The following is a 16,430-nucleotide window of genomic DNA, read 5'->3' as shown; positions in this document are numbered from 1 at the left end:
ATTGGCCATAGGCTAAACCAAATCAATCCACGCAGTAGGTCTTTTCTTCCAGGCCTGGGAGAATGACGCTGCATCCAATGCCGGGGCAGCAAAGGCCAAGGGGCAGAGAAAAGGAACGGCCCCTGAGCTGCCCCAGGAAATCCATCTCCCAAAGCCCTTCCCCTCCAAAAGGGGTTTGGAACCGGGGTGACCCACATCTGCTCCCCTGGGCGAACCTGCTGGCAAAACAGCCCCTTCTGCCCAGGGGAGGAGACATGTGGGGATTTCTAGGCTCATCTGCTCCGTTGGTTCGGGTGGGAGATGCCCTTGTGGGCTCCTTCCCCAGCCCTCTCCTCCCATGAAGATGAAACAACGAGAAACAGTGGCTAGCACTTCCCTCTGTGGCAGCAAATCCGATGCAAAGGCATCTGGGCTATTTTGGGGGGCAGCCGCCTGACCCAAGACATCACCCGAAGCTCATGTCGCTTTATTATCATAGGGTTACTCACGAGGGCTGGGCTGCAAGTGCCGGTTTGTTATTGTACAGCACGGCTGCTTACGAGCCCTGGGATGCTAACACTCCCTTTGTTATCGTAGGGTTGCCCAGGATCATGCAGGCTGGTTTGTTATTGAAGGGATGTTTAATGGCTCATGCCACTGATTTATTTTGGGGGGTGAGGGGATGTCGCAGCTGAAGCGTTTGCTCTAGCAAATTAAAAACCAGAACGCCGCAAGGTCCATGTGATGCTTTCAACACAAGCCACGGTAAGCAGCAGCTCAATAGATTTGGGATCGCAGAGCCTTGGCACAGCCCCTTTGATTAACACACTGTATAACGACTAATTAATTCTACAGGGGGACGTGTACGAGAATCGTTATTGTGTGATCAGGACATGGCAAGAGAGCATTAAAACACACTTAGCAAGATTTACCAGCTCCCCACATGCAGAGAGCCGTGGCCAGCCCCAGCAGAGAGGCCTCACTCAATATGTTTTTAACCATCCCCCCGGTATTTAATCAGCTCATGTTAACGGCATTATTGAATCTCAATTAGCTCCTGATTGGAGAAAGCTGCATTTTGACACATGAGGCCAGAGCCATCCTTGGCGGCTCCTGCCAAAGAGTCCTTTTGCTGTGGTCAGGGGAATTCCAGTAACTCCGGCGGCCTTGTAAATCGCCAGCTCAATTGGTCCGGCTAGAACAATACGCTGTTTAATAATTTATGCACATGCATTAATCTGCTGGCTTCCTACGGCGCGCAAGGGGCGGAGAGCCCAGCCACGTCGGGCCGGAGAGAGGCACAAACAACAAGACGGCTATTCATGTTTCAGTATCTAAGAGGGACAGAGCCAAGGTCAGGGCAGGAGGCTGGGAACACGTCCTACTTTCCTCCGCCGCTGGGGTGAGTGCCTTCCTGGACTGCTGATCCAAACTCACGAATAGACACTGGATCTGTAACCCCAGCTCTTCCACGGACACCTCCCCTCCCCATTAACCAATCAACACGCACAGCTTGGCTACCCTACAATAACACAAGCAGCCCCGCCCTCCAGAGCAACCCTACAATAACATACCAACCTGGGTAGGCCAGGGCTCACGAGAAAACTGAAAATCAAAAAAGCGTCTCTTTCCAAATATAACCGGGAAACACCCCCCTAGGGCTTCCCATGATATTGGCCTTTTCAGTGTTTTTTAAACTTTGTTCCTCTTCTCCAGAAACAAATAAATCGATGGGGACATTGCGCTGCATGGACCCTCCTGCCAGCAATGGGGCTAGACCTCAGAGCCCCCTGCTCCAGAAGCACGCACCCCAGCTATGTGAATTAAAGAAAAGTCTCCCCTACCTCGGAGTGGCACGGGGCCTGTCACACGCAGTAGAGCGGTCCCGATTGCCCCCAGTACAGGGCACTGGTACATACATACACGCTGCACTGAGCAGACCCTTCAAATGAAGCGACACCCAGAAAGGGCAGGAGCAGCAGCCTCCCACAGGGCGAAGGTGGGGACTTACCACTGTGAGTGGGGGGCGCCGGCGGGAGAAGTGACTGAAAACCCACTGCTTCTCCAATCCGCCCCCAATCCCTGGCCAGGCGGTAGCCACCTGGCTCACTGGAATGTGGGTCCCCACAGGCAGGGCAAAGCCTGACGGACAGGGCACGGCACGGGTCCCCCACCCTTCCCACTCCTCCTTCCCGCTCTGGTTTAAATGTAAAGTTCACCGAACCCTCAAGAACCTTGCAGGGTTTGGGATGTGTCTGATTTTTAACTGGCTGCATTTCCCTCACCCCTGCGGTCAATTCCGATCAGACAGCCAAACCCTGAGTTCTTCGCTCAGCTCAGATCCCCACAGCCGGTGGCCATTTACTTGTGAGGCGCGAGGAAGGAGCCCAGAAACCAAACTGGGATTCTGCTCTCTGGTTTTAGCAGCCGATTCTTGCTCTCGCTTGCGTCAGCTTCGCACTGGTGCAAAACCACTGACTCGGGCAGAGCCGCTCCAGAGGGAAACTGGTGGGAGCGAGAGCAGAACCAGGCCCGTTTTCTTCCCAGCTTCCTCCGAAAAGGTATTACAAGAGCCAAAACGACAATCCTGTGCCAGAAAGAGAACCCACGGGTATCTGGCCCGAGCGAGGCAGTGTGGGGGCTGTGGCATAGCAAAGGAAACCCAAACCAGAGCCTTGTGGGGAATTAGTCATGCAAAAATGTTTTGGGGGGTGAGCGATGTGTCTGACGAAGCTAATATGCAAGCCAAGGAGCTAATTAAATTTTCCTAGTCTCCACGCTTCTGGCAGAGGGCATCTGGGCTCTTGGGAAGACGTGGGAAATCCTCAGGGTGGGCGCTGGAGTCCTGCACCAGATGTGGAGGGAGAAGGGATGGAAGCGGAATGAGAATTTATTTAATAGAGGGAGAGGGGCGTGTGTGTGAGTCCGTCCGTCCTTCCGTCTGTCCATATTCTAATATATGCGCGATGTAATTTCAGAAGGGAGCAGGACTCAATGCAAACCCTAATACGACAATCTCATGTGATAAATTACCAGCCCTAACCAATCTGCATGTTAAATTTCTTGCACGAGAAATAAATATCCTCAATCCGCCAGAGAAGCTCTTTCCTTCGGAGGGTTTCATTGAAGACATCGCACGGCCTGATTTGCATGTTATGATTCCGTGTATGAAAAGATCTCAGACTCCGGAGAACCCACAGGAGAGCCACACACTGGAGAGAGAAACCGCGGAAAAATTTCTTAGCCCCGAGCCATAGGAGTGTGTGCGCACGGGGCTGGGGTAGAGAGAGTGCAGCACACCGTAGGCAAAATCTTTCCAACTTCTCGGCCTCCAAACTCTTCGGAGACGCTGCATTAAGCTGCCTTCTCCTTAAAGGAAGGACGAAACCCTCCCCTCAGCAGTTTAGCTTTTCCCTGAGAGCCTCCCCAGGATTTTTCCAGACACAGGCACCAGGCAGGTAAAAGGGGAGGGAGGGAGCTGATCTGCAGAGACTGGTGCACAGACACAAGCTAACCAGCACAGCGATCTTCTGTATCCTTGCAGCACCCTGCAGGCCGGGCTGTCGGAGCCACAAGGAGCTAGTGAGCCCAGCACGCTTCACGGGGGAAGCTCGCCAGCTCTGCGCCAGGCTGATGCAACCCCAGGGCTGCGCAAGGAGGAAAGGCCCCCTGACCCGCATCCTTCCCCCTCGCCCTTCTCGGCACCTCCACAAGTCGCCCCTCTTTGCGTGCCAGGCCCTGACTCAGGCAGGGAAGAAGAGGGGGGTTACTATGGAAACGCGGTGCAAAGCCGGGAGACAGGTTCTTTTCTTTAAAAAGAAAAAAGTGAACTTATTAGTCTTAAATGCCATAATGACTGAAAGGCAGCGCAGGAGCCCTCGCTGGGCTAATCAGCCTTCGGGCCCCCGCTCCTTCCTACTCCGCTGCCGGGGGTAGGACCCCAGCACTTCGCAGGGCCACCCCTGCTCTTTTCAATCGGTTTGAGGGCTCGGTGTACGCGGGGGGAGGGACTCCAGGGCAGTTGCACCCATGATGGGCTACCCGCGACAGCACCCAGATCCGGTGCAAGGTGGGCAACGAAAGCAACGGAGCAGACGCCAGGCTGGGGGGCATGGCGCTTGCTTTGGGAATTAGTGACGCCTCGTTTGGCAAGAGCAACTGGAGCCTGGGCTGTCCCCATGCCAGGGCAAGGAGCCCCCAGCGCTGCAGCCAGCTGGCCAAGGGCTTTCCGGGAACCATCGTCCGCCGGCTCCTTTCGCGGAGCCTCGGCAGACAGGCTGCCACTTCCTCAGATGCTCCCTGCTCTTGGCGAGGGAGGAATCTGTCTTGCCGGGGGGCGGCATGGATGGGGTGTAGGCAGGGGCGGATGTAGCCTCCAGGTTCAAAGGGTGCACTGTTCTAAACTCTTCTGGGGTCACGGACCTCCCTCCCCATGGGCATGGGGGGGTCAGAGAGGGCCTGGGCCTGTTGGGTCACTGCCCTCCCCAGGGGGATGGGGAGACTCTGCCCTGCGTGTGGCCAAGGGCTGCTCTCCTGTCCGGTGAGAGAGAGAGAGGATATTGCTGGAGTGGTTAAATGGGAGACAGAGACAGGACGCCTGGGTTCCTGGGCCAGCCCTGCCACTGCCTCACTCTGCGAAGCTAGGCAAAGCCGTTCCCCTCTCTGTGTTCCACAGAGAGCCTTGGGCCAAAGCTAGCCCAGAGGGCGGGTGCAAAGGATAACAAGATGCCAACCCAAATCCAGAACTCCCATCTCGCATCCAGGCATTTCCCACTGGGCAGGCAGCTGGCACCTTGGACACCCCAGTTTCACGGGGGCAGGCTGCCAGCTCTTTGGGGCAGGGATTGGCTTTCTGGCCTGTGTTTGTACTGCACCTAGTGCAACAGTGTCGTGGCTCAGTCTCGGGGCGATACGGTGACACAGACAATAACCAGTGTCTAGGGTGACCATCAACTCCTAGGCTATCAGCCAACTCCTAACGCACTGGCCTGCATTTCTGCTGACCCAGCCGGCCCTCCCGGGGCAAATGCCTGGATGGAGAGAGAGGATCGAGCGACAGAGCGACCAAGCCAAGAGTCAGCCGGTACTTCTCTTCTCCAGCTGTACCCGGGGCTGCTACCGGGCGACAATACCCCAAACTGCTTCCTTCCTGGGCTGGTGCCAGGACGGAAGGATCAAGGCACAGAGATTACTCAGCTGGCTTGGTAACCAGGCTGCCCTTGTGCCGATTTAAACAACTACAAATCAAACTGGGCACTAGTTCATAGCCCTGGCAATGGAACCGATCAGATAGTGAATAGCTATCAATGGCCAGCGCTCACCCCACCCTGTCGCTGTCTGCCGGCTCCCAGGTGCTCCTCTGGAGTCTGCTGTCAACACCTGTTGTGTCTCGTCTGAAACTCAGTGCTTCAGGGTAGAGACCTTGACTTGTGTTAGGCTTGTATCGGGCCCAGAGTAACAGGTCCCTGGGCCCAGCTCCTCAATGGAATTTTGGTGCCTACCTCCCCTTGAAATCAAGGTGCCTAAATACCTTTGGGGTCTGGGTCCTGCCCTCTTAGCGTACCGCAATACAAATAAATAATCATGTTGTGCATTTCGAAAGCACCTTCCACCCAGCGGCACCAATTTGCTTAATGAGTGCATTAAGCCCCACACCCTCCCACTGGAACCCCTTAACAAGAGGGGAAACTGAGGGCGCAGAGGAAAGTCAGGGACTTGCAGAGCCAGGATTAGAACCCAAGAGTCCCCTGTACTAAGCATTATAACAGCAGACTCTACAATCCAATTACCTTTCTCCCGATGTACCTGAAGGGAAAACACTCTCTCCAGCCGCGGCAAAATTCACTGTTAATTGTGAAATAACTTCACTGGTAAAGCAATTGATCCGAGCAGAAACCCCGGCTAGTGAAGAGAACCACTAAAGATGATAAACAATTTTGACCCACGTAATTACTTTTTTCCACCCTGAAACTGGTATTTGCTGAACAACCGTGAGTGATTTTCCTGTTACGAGGGCTGCACAGTGCAGTAATTGTGCCATTAGGAGCGAGCTATTGGCAGGGCTGGCTGAGCTCGGCTCCGGAGAAAGGGGAAAGAAAGCCGCAGCATTGGGTTTCAGGTCACATTTCAGCATCGCTGCTAAGCCCCAAAGCATCCCAGTGGGAGTGACCGGCTGGCAGCCGTATGGTGCATGCTGCTTGACTTACAGTCCCTGGCGCTGTACATAGCCGGAGCACGCTGAACGGACCAGGTAGAGCATATTGCTACGCAGGCTAGCTCTGCCCAGGCGGGCTGCCTGATCAGTCCGATGCTGAAAGTAACAGCCACACAGCTACACGGCTCCGGCTTGTCGCTAGGCCCCGCCAAGCCAAGGGGTGCAGCCACCCAGGGGATGTTGGAAAGAGGCCGCGGGCCTGGTTTGGTGCTTGATTTTGTAACCTGTAATGACGTGGCGGTGGGTTGCCCCTCCATTCGCCACTCCCACCTGATGTGTAGCAGAGACCCAGGCAGCTCCACATCCTTCGCCCCGGTGCTGGGAAGAGCTGCCCAAGCAAACCCATTGCAATGACCCAGCCATGCCGGGGCCCAGGGCAGTGAAGGAGAAGATGAGTTTCCTGGGGGCGCACACGGGGGGCCTGCCTTGTTCCTTTTGCACCAGGGCTCGCAGCACAGACGGATGGCGGGTGCGAGCTCTGCCAAGCCTAAACCGGCAGCAAAGAACGAAACTGCCGGAGCACTGGGGAGCGAGACGCTCTGCAAGGCCAGCCGGGCCCAGCGGCAGCTCCACGGCGCCGATCTGCTCGCCAGCTGGAGAGGTGACCATGGCCGCACCCCGGCGCAACCCTCCCGAGGGTCAGAGAAAGGCGGGAGCCCTTGGCATAAAGGGATCTCCCAGCCCTGCCCTTGCATCCAGGCCAGCCCTACCGTCCCCAAGGACAAGTCCATTTCTAAACTCGTTAGCGGCTAATTACTATTGCCCCTCTGGCTGGCACCGTGCCACCTACATCTCTATTAACCTTCCATTTATGCCCATCACAACTAATTCTGGCGCTTCTGCTTCCTCACCAGCAGCCCCCCACTTCCAGACAAGAGGCCCAGACCCTCGCCTCAATGGCGTCCGTCTCCACGGAGACTCAGGCGGCACCAAGCTGCCGAGGGCCGGCTGGGCCCGAGCGGCTGGAGAAGAGGGTTAGAGTCAGGCAGTGATTTGCTTCATTAGCTGCAGATCGGCGGGTTGACTTGTTTGCCTTTCCCCGCAGCACGTGGTTGTTTTCTCTCACAAGCCTCTGGCTGGAAGCTGGATTGGGGAATCTGGAGCCTTCTCAAAAAACGGCCACCTTTGCACCCAAGAGACAACCGTGACCGTCACACTTATATGAAACCTTTCAGCCAATGATCTCAAAGCACTTCAGCAATATGGGCCCTGCTTGTATATTACAGATGGAGAAACTGAGGCCCAGAGCTAGACGGTGACTCTCCCGTGGTCACCCAATGAGTCAGTGGCAGACCCGGAAATAGAACCCAGAAGTCCTGACTACCAGTCCTGTAATTACTAAACCACGCTTCTTCCCAGAGCCAGCAAGCAGACCCCCAGCACCCCACTGCTCTAACCACTAGCTCCCACTGCCCAGCCCAGTGGTGGGAATAGAACCCAGGAGTCCGGACTCCAGGTCTCCTATGCTAATCAGGAGGCCAGGCTGCCTGTAGTAAACCCAACCCACCCACTCTCGGCACCGGGACACGACAGTGGTGGATGCTGCAGGGTGCACTTAGGGCGGCCTTGTCTCCGTGACCTCAGCACCCCCCGTGCAGTCTCTCCTCCCCAGACTGTGCACGCCGCCCCTCCACCCCCACCCTGTTCTTACTCGAGTTCCCACAATCCAATTTAATGGTTGACATTTTGCATTATTCCCGCAGCAATGGGGAGCATGTTTTGCTCCTGGCCTGAGAGTGCTTCAGCTAATCTGGGCCCCTCTTCGGGCTCCGCATTCCTCGTCGCCAATGGGAGATCTAACGTAACTCTCATCAAGACATGAACTGTGCCACCCGCCGGGCTTAATGAATCCTGTTTTCACTGACACCTCTGGCCTGGAAACGGAGGGGTTTCCACACGCTCGCCAGTCCAGCCTGTCCCCTGGAGCACTGAGAGCCTTGATGTCATGTGGGGCCAAATCCAGCCATGGGGTAAAGGAGGCATCAAATTCAGTGGCCTGGCACTTGCTTACACTAGGCCTGCAAGCCCCATGTGCTGAGACACGGGAGAGCAGCTCCCCTGGCTCAGAACACCGGAAGACAAGCTGGCGGGGGTCAGGAAGGGTCCTCTCCCCTGGGCACGCTGACCCACCAGTCGAAGGTGGCACTGGTACGACTGACCACGTGCATCGCAGGCAGGGGCAGCAGCATGGTCCAGCAGAAAGGGCAGAGGAGACCTGGCTCCTAACTCCAGGCTCTGTCACTGACTTGGGACTCGTCGTCGGGTGCCCGGGCCTCCATTTCTGCCGTGGTTAACTGAGGAAAGGGAAGCCTGCGGGGAGCCACAGAGGTACGGCTAGTTATTAGAGTGACGATGATGGTTTTCACTTTGCATCAGGTGTTGTTTTCCAGTGTGTCCAGGTCACCAGGGGGCAAGACCATTGGCGTGACATCCTCAGCCCAGCCCTGCTCTCCTGACATCTAAAACCTGGGAATCCCGGCCACAGCCCTGTGAAATCCAGAGAACGTCCCCATCACTCCAAGGGCTTGCGGGCCGATGCAGCCAGGGAGAGAAAGACGGGGCCGTAACTGAAGGGGTTAATCCCCACTGACCCTCTTGGGAGTTGGACCCTGGCAGCCAGAGAGTCCTTGGAGAAGTGGCTACATCAGCTGCCCTGCCTTTCCACGCCAGACAAGTGACTGGCTGCCGTTTGGCAAAGTGGAAAAGTTTCCTTCCTCCAGCAGCTCAGAGGCACTCTCTCTCCTGTGTCCAGCTGGTGCAAGCAGGCTGAGTAACTTGGACAAGGCCCCGGAGAAGGTCTAATCTTTATTGTTTGTCCCTTTCCTTTCCCTCCCTCCCACACTGGCATCACATCTCCCCATCCCTCCCCCAGCCACAGGCTGGGCAAAAACCCATTTTCATTTCTGTACCTTTCGACAGATAACAGTGATGTTTATTCTTAAGCAGGTTTTTTTTTTTTACTTTTATCCATGTAAATTTTCACAGTTGTGGGAAATTATGGGGTGGGGATGTCAGACAGTGGGGGAGCCGGGCAATTATTTAATGACAGTAGACTTGAGATTCAAGAAGTTAAAGGTCTCTAACAGTGGTTTTCAACCTGGGGTCCACAGACTATGTCTAACATTCCCCAAAAGGGTCTGCACCCTTCATTGGAAATTTTTTTAGGGGTTCGCAAATGAGAAAAGGTTGAAAACCACTGCTCTGTAACCCTGAAAACACAACCTGTCATCATCCGTGTCAGAACACACAAAGGAAGTAGCCTTAAATCCAACTCAAACGAGTTCTCAAGCAGCATTTGCCTTACTTTGCCTAGCTGTAAATTTCACTTCTCCTTGATGGACCTATTGGTTTGTGGTGAAACGGACATTTCCTGATATCCCGCTAACGCTTCCAAGCCTCCCTAGCCACGTGACCCTTTCCCACAGGGAAAGGCCTCGATTCCCCCTCCCCATGCCACTAACAAAGATAGGACGACGCCAGCTTGGTTCTCAGCGGAGGCAGCCCGTATCGAAATGCCCCGCAGCACCTACGCTGGTCAGCGGGGCGGCGCTGCGGGCGAGGGGGCAGCGAGTGGCTCTGCGTCCCGGTTTTGCACAGTGCGGCTGTTGCGGGACTTTCCAAGAAGGGAAGAGCCCCCTTGACATACTGCCCCACACCATAACATGTTAACCAGGAGCCTGTTCTCTGTCTTCTCCTTTAAGAGCTGCAATGGCTGGCTCCTTTCCAGGCTGATCCGTGTGCATGCCACAATCCCAGCCCCAGCACCTGTCACATGAATAAATAACCCACCTTGGAAACGCCGCCACAGCAGCTGCCAGATAAGCTGTCGGGTCGGCCTCCACCTCAGCACTTCTCTCGCTGCCCTGGTTCATCGGCTCCCCATGTTGCTCACGACACCGATCCCCAGCCCCCCGCAGGGACCCAGAGATCCACCCCGCCCACAGCACCGCCAGCTTTTCTGTTGCCTCCCGGATGTTTCAGCATCGGAGGAGAGTTTATAGAAACTCACAGGTGGCAGAGCAGCAAACCCAGCCTGATTCTAGCTCCCAGCTCTAGCCCTCTGTCTGGGAGTCCACACCCCGGTCGGGACACTCATCTCGCTCCCCACTCCAACAGTGCCCTCAAGTCCCCATCTTGGTGCCTCCCCCGACCAGTCAGTCCCCTGAGTTGGCTGTGCTAAGCCTCTTGGTGGGTTTGCCCCAGCTGCCCGCGGGGTGTGTGTGTGTGTGTGTGTCTGTCCGTCTGTCTCCTGGGCCTGCGGGTTGTCGGAAGCCCGAATGGGAGCATTTGCACCCACAGATCCCTAGGTCCCTCGAACTGGCAGCTGTGTTCCTGTGACTGTTTGCAGTGTAGGGGGCTCTCAAGAACCCTGGGCTCTGCTGCCCTGGACAGGCTCCCCACACACACTCCATGGGGCTGCTGCGAGCATCACGGTGGTGCCTCCCTCCCAATTCGGGGTGCAAGAGCTGGGGCTGTTCTCACAGCAGGGGGCAGGGAAGGCTGAGGCGTGTGACGGGCTGCGTGTGAAACACCCATACGTTGTGCTGGTTCTTCCTCACCCACCCGGCCCCCACTCCACTGGGCAGCACCAGCTTCACTCTCGCCCTCTCACTGGCAATTTGTTCTATGCTTGTTGGCTTAGTGAGTGACACCCCCCTCCCCTGCCCTGCCCCAGAGAGTCACTGCAAGCCAAGTCTGGAAGGTCTTACGCTCGCTGCAGGATTGTGGCGAAGGCACTGGGCCAGTATTTGGGAACTCTGGGTTCAATAGCCAGCTGCCTCTGTGATTGCAGGCAAGACCCTTTGCAGCTCAGTGCCTCAGTTTCCCTATCTATAACATGGGGAAAATGACACTTGCCCAGCTCCAGGGGCTTATGTAAAGACAAATTCATTAATGATGGTGCGGTGCCCAGATGCGATGGTGATGGGAGCTGCAGAGACATTGTTCACTCAGGCAAATGCCCCAAGAGGTTAGCTGGAGTGCAGAGCCCAGGAATGGGCCCTGGGTGCAGTGCGACGGGGTGTGACTCTGTCTTTCCCAGAGCTCGCTGCCTGTCTGGGCACAGCAGGGAGGGGTAATTTGACTCTTAGTTTGGCATTTTTCCTTGCAACCCCAGAATTTCAACTGGAAAAATAAACCTCAAAGCAGAAGCCCACCCCAGCCGCCCTGCGCATGGTGCCCCCTCAGTCTGCCTGCGGAGTGCTCCCACGGACACGCCAGGGAGCTCAGCAAACCTTCCCGCATGCCGGGTCCCGCTTTCAGCCTTGCAAGGAAAGCGAACGGCTCCAGACAGCTCCAGAAGTCAGATCCCACCCAGTGCAGCGAGGGCAGAGACTGGCATTCCTGAGTCTTCTGCTCCCACCCCTTCGGCTAACACAAAACAAAGTTACTTCCCTTCATAGCAGGCCGTGGGCCCAGCGGCCAACAATGGGGCCCTCAAGGCGACCATCAGGGAGGGGATTTCACATGCGGGCCCATTGTCTGCGTTCCCAGGGTCCTGGACCACTTAGGAGTTGCTACGGCAACGAGAAGCTTTTGGATTTGATTACTTGAAATGGGGAACGGCTCATCTAGGGCTGAATTATTGATTAAAATAGAGAGGATGACACACACGGAGGAGAGGGGGAGAGGCGCCCGGCTTGATTTAAAGGTGAGCCTCGAGTGGCTGTGACTCCGGGCCAGTGGCTTTTCTTTCTGATTCCTCCCACCCGCCACGCGAGCCGGGGAGCTGGGAATAAAGCTGACGATGGGCTGACGACGTTGCCAATCGCGGCGAAAGCTATCGATAATGGTCAAAGCACGGGACAACGTGAAGATGGCGAGCGCCGGCTAAGTACACAGCGCTGCAATATTAGCCTGCGGCGCTTTTCATCTTCAAAGCGTTCCACCCGGCGTTAATGGATTAACAGAGCGGGGTGCACGCCGCATACAGATCTCACCGACCCAAATCAGTACCCAGCCCCACCCGGGCAGGGGCTGTCTTTGTCTTTGTGTGGGGAAGCCACCAGGCGGATGCCCTGGCCTGTGTGCTCTCCTGCCGGAGGCCCCAGTCCCTTTTCTCCCAGGCCTCAGCTCTGGATCTTCCAAATCAAACAGCGTGACATAAATTCAACAGGTCAATCCGATCCTCTCCCCTGACCAGGGGTCTTCTGCTGGAGCCGGCTCCTCGCCAGAATTACCCCACACTGGCTGCCTGCCTGCCTGTCAAAGGCCTCACTGCTTCCTTCTCCTTCCTAGCCTGCTCCCTGCAGGATCACTCTTTGCAGGCCACCTGCCTGAGCCGGCTAGAAACCCGGTCCCAGCGGCTCATGCAGGATCTACCGACTTGCCGCAGTTCTGCTGGGCTCCTGCTGGCTTTTATGAGGACCAGGTGATCTTCAAGTTATCACCGGGTCCTTGGCCTCCCAGTCTCAGTGGGCGGCACCTGATCAGTCCCAGGTGGGGTCAGCCTGGGACAGCCCAGCACAGTGAGGACCCCATCCCTACTCGCGGCTTCCAGGTGCTACTGCACTATAATATTTCAACATCCAGTGGGTTTCCCCATGCCCCCCGGGTCCCGCACTCGCTCCCTGGGAACGTCTTGGCCAGGGGGCGGTGCTGGTCCGGGGCAGAGGGAGTCCACAGCCAAACTGTTCCTGGGAAACGGGTTTTAAACCCTCCTGGGAAAGCAGGGACCTCAGCAGCCCCGGTTCCTGCCCCTTCCCCCTTGACAAACATGCAGGCCTCTCCAGACCGTGCCCTGGGTGTGCTGCATGCCAGCAGCGTCGCCTTGGCCTCTGCCCGCCGCGCAGTCCGCATGCCGCTCTGCCTGAGCACTCCCTCCCGACGCCGGCCTGCTCAAATCCGCTTCCCCAGACGCGGCAAGGCAGCCCTTGGCATGCTCAGCAGCGTGCGCCGACCCAGGGGCACCACACGCACGGCTCCTTCCCTCCCACCCAGACGGACCAGAACCAGGGGCCGGGCCTGAGGAACCTCGTCATTTGCCTAAAATGCGGCCGATACCAGCTGCTCTCATCTCCTGCAGAGGGGCAGCCAGCTGAGACTACAAGTCCCAGCATGCAACACTCCCCCTTAATCCCCTGTGCTGGGCCAAGATGGAGCATTGAATGCTGGGACCTGTAGTCTCCCCAGGCCACACTCCATGGTCAAGGGGACGGCAGCATTGGCATGGCATTGGCATGGGCTGCACCGTGGCCACCTCGTCCCTGTCGATCCTGAGTCCCTGCTCAGCCACCTCCCAAAAGCCCCTGCCACAGTGTTCATGGGGCAGCCTGCAGGGCAACAGGTGGGCAGACTGCCCCCAACGGGCACAAGCCAGAGACTATACCGTAGCGTCTGGGAGAAGGGCGTGAATCCAGGAATTAACTGTCAATTCCCACAGGCCTCTTGGACACCCATGGCCAGCACAGGGCAGTTGCCCACGCCCCAGGAAAACCATTGCCGGCACCTGCCACCCTCGCTGCCCAGCAGGGCCCTTAGAAAGGGACAGGAGCTTGGAGAACAAAGGGGGACACGTCTCCTGCCACTCTTCACTTTTTCCTCAGCCCTGGCCCCTTAGCCGCTCTCCAGTGCCTTGGACGTGGGGGCTGGTGCATCCCGGCACATCCTGGGGGCCCTGCCTGCTCCTCGCTCGCCGATCAACCCACAGGGACGGACGGCTGGCGACACTGTTAGCGATTTCCTGCCCTCGGGTGGATTGGGCCCAGGGATGTGGGGAGAGGGCAACGTCACTTCATCTTGGCTCCGAGCTTGTCCCTGCATCCCACCTCCCCAGCAAGCCACCCCCTCTGCGTGCCCAGACACCGGGGGAACTCATCCGCTTTACAGGACACTTGTGTGCCCTCACCTGGGGCCTTGGGACGCCCCGGCCAGCTCCCCTCGCTCCACCCCACAACAGCCTGAGCGGAAGAAACAGTAGAGACGCGCAAGCCTCCCCAGCGCCGTTGCTGAGGAAAGGTCCCGGCAGTTCCCCACCGGGGCGGGGCAGGGTGGGCGCGGGGGCTCGCTCACCTGTATTCCAGAGAGAACTTGGTCAGCTCCTTGTTGTTGTGAAGCCACTTGAACTCCAGGGGCCAGCTGCCCTCGGCCATGCAGGTCAGGACCAAGCGGTTCCCTTCCAGGTGGACCTGGCTCCGGACCGGCTCCGTTTTGAAATACGGCGAAACGTCATCTAGAAAGAGAGGCAAAGGGGGCAAAATGAAACCCACGGGATCCCCAGAGCACCCCATGGCGCCCCCGTCCCCTCTCACGGTGCATACACCTCCCCATGGTACCCACGGCATTGCAGGCGCCAGACATCAGGCCGAACGGCAACTGGTAGGAGTCACCCCCCTCCCAAGGCCAGCCTCAGCCCCGTCAGGTGGGCACACGCCAGCCCAGCTGCCTCCCTGAGTCACTGGCAGGTGCCTCCGTTGACTCCAGCAGAGCTGCCCTGCGGGGAGGTGGGGGCTGCACTGCTGGGCATTGGGCCCTGGGCTGGCTTGTGACTGAGGCCTCCTCTTTGCTCGTTCGGCCTGGATGGTCAGAGCCCCATGGTCCTGGGCAGGAGGATGCAAGGATTACCCGGGGGGACTGAAGCCCTGGGAGGTGAAGAGCCTTGCCCGGGGCACACCGGCACTCAGTGGCAGAGAGGAAGTTGATCTCTTGACTCCCAGCCCAGTGCTGTACCCCAAGGCCACTTTCCCTCTCCCAGGGCTGCCAGGCACAGGGGCAGCACTTCTCCAGCGACCCCTTGCGCCGTTCCGGGGCCCCATGACACACCTTGGCCAGTCTCAGTCCTGCTTTACAGCTGGGGAAACCAAGGGCAGGTGGCCTGGTTCAGGGACAGAGCTGGGACGAGAACCCAGGAGTCCTGTTCAAACCGTCAGAGCCATCTCCCTCCCTCAACGGGGGTAAATCCCCGGGACCTGGACTCTCAATCCCATGCCCTAACCCGCCTCCCAGCCCCCTGCTCTAACCTCCCTTGTCACCACGCTAACCAGCCCAGCCCACTGTTGCCAGAACAGGGGGCAGCTCGTTATGCCGGAGCTGGGAGGGGGGCAGGACTGGGAGAGGTGGGGGTTGGGTTTCCACAGAGAAAAACCCCTCAACGGAGCTGCTGGGGGTCTACCCCAATGTCCCTCCACTGGCTGACAGTGCCGCGGTCTGGCCGGGCCGGTGGCTGAGAGACGGAGCCAATTCTCTCCTCTGCATACGCGGGATGGAGCTGTCAGGACTCCTACCAAAAAAAGCCAGTGCAGCCCCCGAGACCCGCCCGGGCTGGGCCTCACTGAGGCAATTTCGGCCCCAGCCTCGCTCTCTGGAAGCACCCCCCTCGCCAACCTGACCTCTCCTGCGCAGCAGGGTAGAGGCCCTGGCACATGTCTGGGTGGGGGAGGAGGTTTGGAAAGGGGCCGGGGTGGGCAGGGGCGAAAGGCATGGGGGATGGAGAAGGAGCAAGGGGGGGGGGAGTAAGGGGACTTTGAAGGGCTTGTTCTTTCCAGCCACCTGGTGCTTAAAAGAGCCCTGCCAAGGCTGAGATGAGGCCTGGGGACATCTTTGCCCCGGGGAAGATTTCTCCTGCGCTGACAGTGGAGGCTTCCATGCTGCGGCCAGGGAGATAATGAGGCTTTGGTGCCAGGGGATCTCAGAGCCCTTTGCAAACCTCCTCCCCACCCCGCCAGGCCGGGCAGGAGCTGTACCCCTGTTTCCCAGCACAGGGGAACCCTGAGGACATCACCCACAGTCACACAAGGGGGGTATGGAACTCAGCCATCCCAGGCCCCCAGACACATGCTCAGGCTGTGAAACCAAGCGCTCTCTATCCTAGGCAATGTCGGGGGCACACACCAATAGACAGTGTCCCGTGAACATCTCCCTGGCCACTAGCCATCGCCCTGACACCACTACCCCTCGCATTCGGCACCTCGCCTTCCACTGGCCATCAACCAGACACCACTACCCCTCGCATTCGGCACCCCGCCTTCCACTGGCCATCAACCAGACACCACTACCCCTCGCATTCGGTACCCCGCCTTCCACTGGCCATCAACCAGACACCACTACCCCTCACATTCGGCACCTCGCCTTCCACTGGCCATCAACCAGACACCACTATCCCTCACATTCGGCACCTTGCCTTCCACCGGCCATCAACCAGACACCACTATCCCTCACATTTGGCGCTTCCCCACCCTCTGGCTGTCCGCTGGACACCCCCCGCCTCGCATTCGGCACCTCCTCTCCCATTGGCCTTCGC

The 16,430-nt window shown here is 57.8% G+C and overlaps 1 protein-coding gene across 1 annotated transcript in view; it reads right to left on the bottom strand.

The window, feature by feature from the left end:
* Nucleotides 1-16,430, bottom strand: part of SDK2 (sidekick cell adhesion molecule 2) — a 180,786-nt gene that overhangs the window by 67,055 nt on the left and 97,301 nt on the right. The window contains exon 3 of the mRNA XM_037914340.2: nucleotides 14,204-14,363. Within this exon, the coding sequence (XP_037770268.1) occupies nucleotides 14,204-14,363 (160 nt within the window). The remainder of the gene's footprint in view (nucleotides 1-14,203; nucleotides 14,364-16,430) is intronic.

This window comes from Chelonia mydas, chromosome 14 (genome assembly GCF_015237465.2).
Source record: "Chelonia mydas isolate rCheMyd1 chromosome 14, rCheMyd1.pri.v2, whole genome shotgun sequence".
NCBI classification, from domain to species: Eukaryota; Metazoa; Chordata; order Testudines; family Cheloniidae; genus Chelonia; species Chelonia mydas.
The sequence above is the reverse complement of the archived record's forward strand: the minus strand, read 5'-3'. Positions and strand labels throughout refer to the sequence as shown.